General features: G+C 45.7%; 1 protein-coding gene across 3 annotated transcripts in view; it reads right to left on the bottom strand.

The window, feature by feature from the left end:
- Positions 1-8610, bottom strand: part of lekr1 (leucine, glutamate and lysine rich 1) — an 80583-nt gene extending 71973 nt beyond the window's left edge. Inside the window, exons 1-3 of one of the 3 annotated variants that reach the window (XM_042064306.1) lie at positions 8545-8610; positions 7639-7718; positions 1430-1623 (exon numbers count right to left, since the gene is read on the bottom strand). In XM_042064306.1, the coding sequence (XP_041920240.1) occupies positions 1430-1623; positions 7639-7718; positions 8545-8548 (278 nt within the window). In that variant the 5' untranslated portion in view covers positions 8549-8610. Of the gene's footprint in view, positions 1-1429; positions 1665-7638; positions 7719-8544 lie in introns of those variants that run through there. The other 2 variants (XM_042064307.1, XM_042064308.1) reach the window with 2 other exon arrangements.
- Positions 8611-9902: the final 1292 nt, after the last annotated feature.

Below are 9902 nucleotides of genomic sequence, written 5' to 3'. Positions count from 1 at the left end.
CATTGCAGAATGACTGTTCAAAGGAATATTCAGGTATACAAATGAGCTATCTGAAGATGTAATCTAATGCTGTGCATCTCTTTACCAGCACTGTTTACATGTAGTGAACACATAAGTCTATATCAGTGGTCACCAACCTTTTTGAGCCCAAGATCCCTGACCTCGCCCTGAACAAAGACAAGATCTACCATGAAGCGTCAAAAGAGAATCAAAGCTAAAATACTTCCAATTTAAGGCCTTTTATTTAGGCAAATGTAACAGGTCAAAAATAGCCTAGGCTATTACATCCTCCACCCCCTTATAGGCTACAAGCATCAATGAGATAACAACACTTAACATAGTCTTTATTTACATGTACATGATTTTGGTTTTGATTTTCTAATTGGAGTAAGTGTTTGTGACAACACGTCATGATAAATTTGATAATGTTTGATCGCTGTATTGGTCTTTCACGTAATGAATGCGCACTCTAGGAAGTGAAAGTAACCGTAAGTAATGTGGCCAAGGCCTACAACGCGCTCCGTGTCTGTTACAGCTGTCTGCGCACGTACGTAATCGATTGCATTCTTCAAATGGAGAACAAATTCCTGACAGTTCCTGATCGCTAAACATTCATTTTCTTTTTCTGTCAGTTAGCAGTTAATGTAGAAGCACCTAGCATAATTTGACTTCAGCAGTGACAAGTCCTGTTGCGAGAAAGAGAGAGCGCACCTGCAAAGTGGTGCTGTGCGCGTGTATGTGTCTGCATGGGGTTACGTTCGGTTCAAGTCAGAAGTTGGTCCGTCCGGTCCCGCATTCACGCCACTCCATTATTAGATTAACGTTATCAGACAGCGCTGTAAAATATGTGCAGGAATTTCTCGCATTATGATGGCTAGAGTTGCGGGTCTTGAATAAATCATGCGCTATACCCGCAATCCCGCGCTGATTTTTAGAGCCTGTAAACGTTGGCAACCATGCAAGAATTTGGTGACTGTTTTTATTTTTCCTGTTATTCTCGGGATCTACTGGGCAAGTCCTAAAGATCTACAGGTCGATCGCGATCGACGGGTTGGCGACCACTGGTCTATATGATGACCTGGAAGCTGGCCAACTCCAGGCTCCCTGTGTGTGGCCCCTACCTGTCCTGCAGCAGGCTGTGTGTGTGTGGCCCCTACCTGTCCTGCAGCAGGCTGTGTGTGTGTGTGAGGCCCCTACCTGTCCTGCAGCAGGCTGTGTGTGTGTGTGAGGCCCCTACCTGTCCTTCAGCAGGCTGTGTGTGTGTGTGTGTGAGGCCCCTACCTGTCCTGCAGCAGGCTGTGTGTGGCGGTGGCCCCTACCTGTCCTGCAGCAGGCTGTGTGTGTGTGAGGCCCCTACCTGTCCTGCAGCAGGCTGTGTGTGTGTGGCCCCTACCTGTCCTTCAGCAGGCTGTGTGTGTGTGGCCCCTACCTGTCCTGCAGCAGGCTGTGTGTGGCGGTGGCCTCCTCCAGCTCGGTCCTCAGCCTACTCTCGCGCTCCGCGGCGCCCCTCAGCTCGTCCAGGCTTCGCTCGGCCTCGGCCAGCCTCTGCTGCAGCCGCTGGAACTCGTGCAGGATCAGGTAGCTCACGCCGCAGTACTGGCACTCCGTCTCACTGCGCTCCATCTGCAGAGAACACCACACTCAAACACAGCTCACACACACACCTGACATATGGATTATATAGGTACTATACGTTTACTACATTATACTACAATACTACAACACAATCTGAATTTATGTTTTATTTGTTTGTGTCTTTTAATATAAGAAGCTGCGTATTCCCCTTTTCAGTTACTAGGGCTAAATTAAAATACATTAAGCTGCCTGAGTTAAATTCCTTTCTACTTTAACAGACTTTAGTTGCACATAAACTCCACTTTTAGGTATTGACTTCTTCAACCACACTCACAGTGGCAATCGATAACAGAGGCTTGTACTGTCCCCCCTGTTGTATGACAGGACACAAAGACTGTGCCTGTTGCTAAGGAAACAGTTGGGTTTATCAACCAAAGATCATTTTTTCAGCCTGCCTAACAACACATATCTAGGAGTATGCCATTTGGGACCAAATGGGCAGATTCTTTGTCTCTCTATAATCAAAAACTCAAAAACCTAGAACAACTAAATATGTACCTAGCTCTAGGTTTTAGAACCTCTGAAATATTCATGAAGACCATTAGTGATATTTCCCAGTATATAATAGCCTACTTTTACTCAGCATGAAATTATTTTTTGTTTTACCATTATTACTGGTATTACTATTGTTACTAGGAGTAATACTGATATAATTTGTCCTTTCCAGGTGCAGGTAATAACACAAAAGAATGTAAATGTATTAAATGGCATTGTTTTTGTCACCTGTTCCTTCTCATGGACAGCAATGATTTAACTATTCGATTCTGAAAGCAGTTTCCCTAACACTGTCTGTCAGAATGTCACTTTCCCACAGAGAGATGACAACAAAGATTTCCAGATGTGTGTCTGCACACCAGGCGACACACACAACACATTAATTAATGTCACTGTTTGCCTGTTTGTATGTTGTTGTTATTTCCACATTCACATTTTTTTTTTGTTCAATCATTCTATAATGTGTTCCACACTAGCAAAATAAGAAACACGGACAAATCTGAAGAGCCAAAACAAAACAAAATTCTCCAAAACACAATCCTGCTGTCTGTCTGTATGTACTGTAACTGTCCCACACCACCATAAGGTTCACGTTCAGTAGGTTCCAATATCCAATGAGGCCATGTTTTACTGGCAAGACTCTCTCTCTTCCCCACCAGGGCCTCAGGACAGGAACAAGATCATCCAGACCCAGCACAGGAAGAACTGGTTGACAAAAGACAAGTACAGCCACAGTCCAGGAAAAGCATGAGGCAAAGCACATATTTACATCTCTCTCTTCCACACTCTCTATCTCTCTGTCTCTCTATCTCTCTTTTCCTTTTTATGTCTTTGGATCTGTCGCTTGTGATGTATCTGCCAGTATCACTTTAAGTGCATCCACCTGAGCAGCTTAACATCTGCTATGTGCAGTTACTGAGAGCATGTGCATGCAGAAAAACATGATGTGTATGTCAGTGTCTCCCTGGGCGCCTCTCTCTCTCTCTCTCTCTCTCTCTCTCTTTCTCTCTCTCTCTCTCTCCCTCCCTCTCCCTCTCTCCCTCTCTCTCTCTCTCTCTCTCCGAATGCTCCTGTGTCTCCATACATGAGCATGTGTGTGAGAGAGTCGGAATATGTGTGTGAGAAGAGACACTGAAAGAGTAGTGCGAGCAAACGAGAGAGAGAAAGAGAGAGAGAAAGAGAGAGAGCAAGAGAGAGAGAGAGAGAGAGAGAGAGAGAGAGATACCTACGGGCCTGACCCTGTGTCTTGCGTGGCCTGTCTGCCTGCTCAGTCCTCCACCCCTGTCTGTGCCCCACCTGCTCCCCCATTTAAAATCCCTCAGCCTCCAGAAACTATGTGGACATTAGCACGAAATCTGAAATCCTAACCCCCCACCTCCCTCCCTCCCCTCCTATCCTTTCTCACACACCACCACTCCCTCACGCACACACACACACACACACAAACAGTCACAGACAAACACGCAGCCTCCCACACGCACATGCTGGGCCTGGGGGGAGTGTGTCTGCCACCAGTAAGGACGGTGTTCCCGTGACAGATACAGTCCCTGGGGGAGAGCCTTGCCCCCGGCACTGACACATCCTCTCAGCTCTCAAACACGACCCCCTCTCCCGTGGTAGACACACACACACACACACACACACACACACACACACACACACACACACAGTCTGTCTCTCGCAAACACACATAAACTTTAGCTTTCCCCATAGACAAAAGAGCCCAGCACATTGGGAGGGCTGCATAGTAAGCCCAAAACCCTAACAGAGACAGGATGCTTTACTTCAGTGTTTCAACTCTCAATTGCGCCTGAGTGCCACATGTTTCAGCTTTGCTCCATGTCAGCAGCGACCCAGTCCAGTCTCACGATGCCTCACACCCCGGGATCGCACCGGACCGCACCGTCCCGCACGGTCCCTCTGGCCAGGCGTTCAGGGGGTCTGCACCTATGGCACGTCTCTATAGAATAGGACTAATCATCTCATTGAGCAAAGCCCATTTAGCAGGGAACTGAAGCCCAATTTGCCTCCTCTCTGTTCCCTCAAAAATGTCTAAATTAAACATGTGACTACTACTAGGCTTATGTTACATCTGGAGAAGGGGGTATGTGGGGGGGGGGGGCATTTGGGGTTGACTGGTAGTGTGTTGTCGGGATAAGGCCCCATAATTAATTTAAAAGGAGCCGTTTTTTTGCTATGGCGGCTCTGCTGGGGCCATCGTCTCATGCACGTTGGGCATGGATGGAGCACTTTACAGACAAAGCTCCGAAAAAAGAGGCTCCTCACAGATGCTGTCTTCGTGCTGCCCCCCTACCACACACACACACACACACACACACACACACACACACACACCGCACACCCCACAACCCTACCCAATCAAATCCCCTGGCAGAAGTAGGTCACTGTCACGCAAACCCTCGACCCTACCCATTCCACCATACCTCCCCCTCCACACACACACCCTATCCAAATTTAGAGGGAGCCAGCCCACGCTCACCCCCTTTTACTCAATCCCATCCTCTTACCATCTCCCCAGAAGCATGCACGCTTAAATCTGGTTAACAATTCTATGAGCAGGGCTGGGCACTTACTGAGGGATTCTACAAGCTGCCGGAAGGATTACTCATCTGCACCTGAAACTGTCTCTGTGCCTTAATCAACTTATATTATGAGCTGCTGTTACACTTAAAAGCTCACCCTCTCTCCTGTACCGCTCGCCTTCCCTGCCCTGCCTTCCCTTATCCTCACATAACCAGGAAACAGCAGCACAGACCAAACAGATCACGCAATTTCATTTAAGAAGGGATTAAGCCGTTAAGGGTCTTACTCTTTTTTTTTTCTCCCTAATTTCCCTAAATGATGTTTTTGAGTGTGTGCGTGCGTGTATGTTTGTGTCCCAGTCTGTGTGTGTGTGTGTGTGTGTGGAAGCTGTGTGTGTGAGCAAGGATGGTTCGTGACTGCGGCTTTGTAGATTTTCACGGAGATAAAGACCCCCCGTGGTGCTCAGTGTAGCATGAGCCAACGCCGAGATTCCTCTCATCTGGAGCCCACGGCACGGCTCATGACACGAGAGCAGACTGGCCGGGGTGAGGAGAGGGGAGGGGTTGGGTTGGGGTTGGAAGGGTATTTGGGAGGGCACGATGGTGGGGGGCGGGGGGGGGGGGGGGGGGGTTGGGGGTGGGCTGCTGAAGCTGCAGCCGTTTGACGCCTGGATGCGTCCCCCCCCCTCCCCCCCCCCCCCATTTCCCTGACTTCCTCCCTCCGCGCGCCTCCTTGCTCCCCCTCGCGTGGGAGGCGGAAAAGGGCACTGGCTGGGAAGAATCACCTTTGGCTGTGTGTGTGTGTGTAAGTACGCGAGACCCAGAGTGCCCAGCCCTGCGAGGAGGCGTGAGAGCTGACACGAGATGAACCCTTGTCTGTCTGCATGCGCCCCCCCGACAGTCGTAAACCCGCTCTCAAGCAAAACACGCTCGAGCTACATTCACAGATGACAGCAGCCATCACACGCTAGAACACCTGTAGATCAAAACAGAGGCACCAACAACTCATTGCTAAAGTGCATTTCCAATAACCATTAGCCATCCAATCTGCATTCAAAGCCTCAGGAAGTTGGTCTGTCATAGGGACTGGAGAAAAGATTGAAGAGTTTTCAAGAGTTTAATTTTTCAAATTAAAGGCGTTGAGGATACAGTAATAAGAGCAAACACACAACACATGTGCTGCCATTATCCCTCAGGCCTCCAGAGGTGGAGGCGGAAAATGCGGCTGGTTTTAAACTATCCATTATTTACAGAGCGAGAGGCAGGAGAGAGGGGCACCATGGTGGGGCACAGTGGGATCTCCATGGCGCATCTCCTCTCTGGTGGAGGCGCGTGCCACGCTCTCATCAAAAATGGATTGGGGGAAAGGCTGGAAGTCCTACTCTGACTGGTCAACTGTAGCGTGGAGCAGGGCGGTGGGGAAGGCTGTCTGAGTTTTACGGGAGAAAGAGGGAGAGTGGCCAACGGTAGCTTGTGATGCTGCTGCACAGGGAGATAGTACAATACTGCTCAATTTTCTGAAAAAAACGCATCCACAACAAAGTGTACAAACTGCAGAGGGAAAAACAAATACCTGTACAGTTCAAAATGTTCACCACTCTGCACTGAAGCTTTGCCTCACAGTCAAATACAGATCTGTGTGGACCAGCGAAACGGACCTGGCATGTACTGAGGGCTTTATCTTGTGACCTCGGATGATTCACCCTTTGCCCTGAATATGATCCTACACAGCCGCCGTCTCAGCGCCAGACAACATAGCGTTACTATATGCTTCTCTGTGTCCTAAAGCCTCAGCGCCAGACAACATAGAGTTACTATATGCTTCTCTGTCTCCTAAAGCCTCAGTGGACCTACTTGTGGCAGGTGTGCAGAGAGGGAGGCTGAAGGCGGAACACGCAAAGTAAATGCATAAATGCAGCTTCAATTCCCCTAAGCTCAATTATTAATGAGGCAGGTAGACAGGGACATTGAACATGCAATGTTATCCATTTGTACAGCAAGTAGCAAATTTAGAACAATTTTTGCACTGGTCTGAAGTTTCATTCAGGGCTAAATTAAGTTTAATGTACTTCCACACCATGATTGATCACATTATGTTTCACATTATGTTTTCATTATGTGATCAAATCAACATCAAGGGGTTTTTGTGTATGAAAGTATACAGTGTTTCAAAAACACACATTTGTTGTAAAATTCTGCGTTCTGGCTTTTGTTATTAATAGATTAGCTTTATAATTATAATTCGCCTATAATTAGAGTTACAGTTAATATTTTATGTTGACAATTTACTGAAATCTAATTTTTTCCATTACACAAAAAAACATGCTACTCCACCCCTCTTCAAACTGGCATTCTTGTCCACGCATCTTGACACATCCCTGTCTGTCATGTCTGAATGTCAAGGACAGCAATTCTATCTCAGGGATGACCCACGGTATATTTCTGGCAGTCAAATTCCCCAAAACTCTTAAGCATAAGTGCTACAGGGTCCTCGAAAGTTTGGCTGCCCTTCACTTAAACTGAGCATGTGGCACTTCTCATCCTGGACTGGCACATGCTGTAGCTAACTTGTCTTCTCTCTCTCTAGATAAATAGTGCTGAAATGTTTGCTCCAGGGGTCTGCACTCAGAACATTCAGTATTTTTCAAGCTGATTGGTGCAGAGAGTGGGAGAAAGAGAGCCAGTGAAAAGGAGAGAGGGGGCTTGGCGCAGTTTAAGAGGAAGACTGAGATAATCATTATGATAGCTTTTTCCACAATGTCATGATGTGCGCACATGACAACATGACAAAACAAGTACAGTCAATGATGGCATAGCACTATGGATGCTTACAGTCTGCTCAATGACACATCATCATGAAGGAGATAGTTACCATGGAAATAACCATGTTGTAGGAGGATGTTAACCCAGGACAGCAATTATTTGTTTTACAATCAGGGGTATGAGGTACATGGGATCTGTTCACCTGCTGTATTTCCAAGGGAAGGGCATATGTGGGAACATGAATCTTCATTTCCTCTTTGTCTTCTGATTGGCTGGCAGGCTCTGAATGATGAAAGATATTTGACACAAGAAAGACAAACTTTTGTGGTTGTCTGGAGAACACATGTAAAATCATTCGTGAGTTGCAGCTAAAATTCAAGTCGTTTGTTTTGTGCAGAATGATTAATGAGCTTAGACTAATGTGTTGAGGCAGAGGCCAGTCTCCCGTTTTGTCTGAGTAAAAAGAGAAAATAATTAGCACGTGGGACCATCATCACGGCCCCTGCGTGTCTCACAACGCATACCCTTACAGATGCACTAGGTTAAATGGAGTGAGAGGGTATGCAAGGGAAATCTCACGAACAGAAAAGCCAATAGACTTATTCGTCTCTGGCCTGAGACGTGCGGACTTCAGGAGTTTAGAAATATTAATAACGGCCTCCAGCATATTCCATTATCTAAAAGACCGTTTCAATTGTGGTAAATCTTTTGTAGCGTCTGGGTGATTCTGCTTAACTTATCACAAAACTTAGTTTTGTGATAAGAAAAAATATCTAGTCTAATGTTACTGTAGCCTACAAAAAAGACAAACACGTCACCCGTTCACGCAAGATGCATCCAAAGACAATCTTGTCACTATGAAATGATATAGGTTACAGTATTATTTGATGTGAGTTGCAACGTTGAATTAATAAATTCAGCTACTTTATGGCTTACAACATAGCTAGCAAGTAGATGCTAACCTTCACTCTAGTTCTCTCTTTAGTTTTTACAGAGTAAATATAAGTCCATTAGTAAAGTTAAAATACAGTTAGATTTGTGCGACGGTGGAGGACTTTTTCTATAGAAAAACACATTTCACAGACATGATACTCTAGCCTAAGCTTACCCATTATAGTACTCCTGAAGATGCTGACACACAATGTATTACTGCAGTGGTTAGTCTTGAAGGCAGAGTACAAACACTGAAACGTGATTTATCTCTATGGATACTACGACGTTTTTTACGCAGACGCCGTAGCTAACGCTCAGGACGCAGTGAGTGCAGCACAATATCAAGCTCTTTGCGTTTACAATGCCCGGTCTGGTCAAATCATTCTGCGGCTAATTGTAACATCGGTTGGTCATAAATTAAATGTCTAAAATTGATGCAGCATTTCTCATTCGGTAGGCAACAGAGTCATGCCGTGATGACCCAATTTGAGCAACTACAAAATTCTTTAAATTAAGTTGAAATAATCTACACAAAAAACATACCTGTCAACACTCCCGTTTTTCCCGGGTTAATCCCGTATTTCAAGGTCATCTCTCAGCACCCTTCCGTTTTGTTATTTCTCCCGGAAAACTCCCGTAATTTGCATGATCATTGATCCATTCAGGTTGCCAGATTGTGTATGAAATACACCCTACACATACACGATCACTTAGTTTCAATTTCAACCGTTTTGTCATAGGCTAAAACCTGGCAACCCAAAACCCAAATAAGGAAGCGGGTGCCAGCTGCGCAGCCTGAGTCTCGTCGTAAGCAAGCGGGCTAGTTGAATGGCCTACTCCAGAACTAGCTGTTGTGAAATTGTTGGGAATTTAATTGATTAACATATCACATAAACTGTTATTGAGTGTTGTTGATACACTGAACTTGTTCCCTCGGAACCAAATCTGACAGCAAGCAGCTTTGGAAAAAAAATCTCCCGTTTTTGGAAAGCTAAATGTTTACAGGTATGACATAAAAGGTCATAGTAGGCTATTGCATTGTCAAATGTGGATAGAAGATAATTTGCAAAGTCTTCAAAGATGAAATTCTGAATAAGTTGTCACAGTTTTCAAAAGCATTCATCATGGTGGAAAATGCACATTTGGGAATTGATAGCCTGTCATGGCCTACTCAATCCAATGCACATGGTGGGAATAAAGCGGCTCATCTCAAAGAATGATTCAACCCAGCTTCAAATGTCTACTGGTCTCTAAGCATAACTTACAAACACGTGAAAGCTTTTGGCAACACTGATTTTTTTTTATCTCACTGTTCTTGCAAATACGCATAGGCTAAGCGAACACAATGAATGGCTGCATACAGTATGCCTATTCATGGGTTTCATCCGGTCCCTTTCAGGTGTATAAAATCAAGCACCAGATTACATGGTGCTTGATTAATACACCTGTGGAAAGGGACCTGATGAAACCCATCAATATGCTATCTTGGCTGCACCGATCACATTGCTTCCTGGTTCAGAAGTGTTTCAAACG

Source organism: Alosa sapidissima, chromosome 15 (assembly GCF_018492685.1).
Source record: "Alosa sapidissima isolate fAloSap1 chromosome 15, fAloSap1.pri, whole genome shotgun sequence".
In the NCBI taxonomy this organism is placed as follows: Eukaryota; Metazoa; Chordata; class Actinopteri; order Clupeiformes; family Clupeidae; genus Alosa; species Alosa sapidissima.
This window is presented reverse-complemented; position numbering and strand designations above follow the sequence as displayed.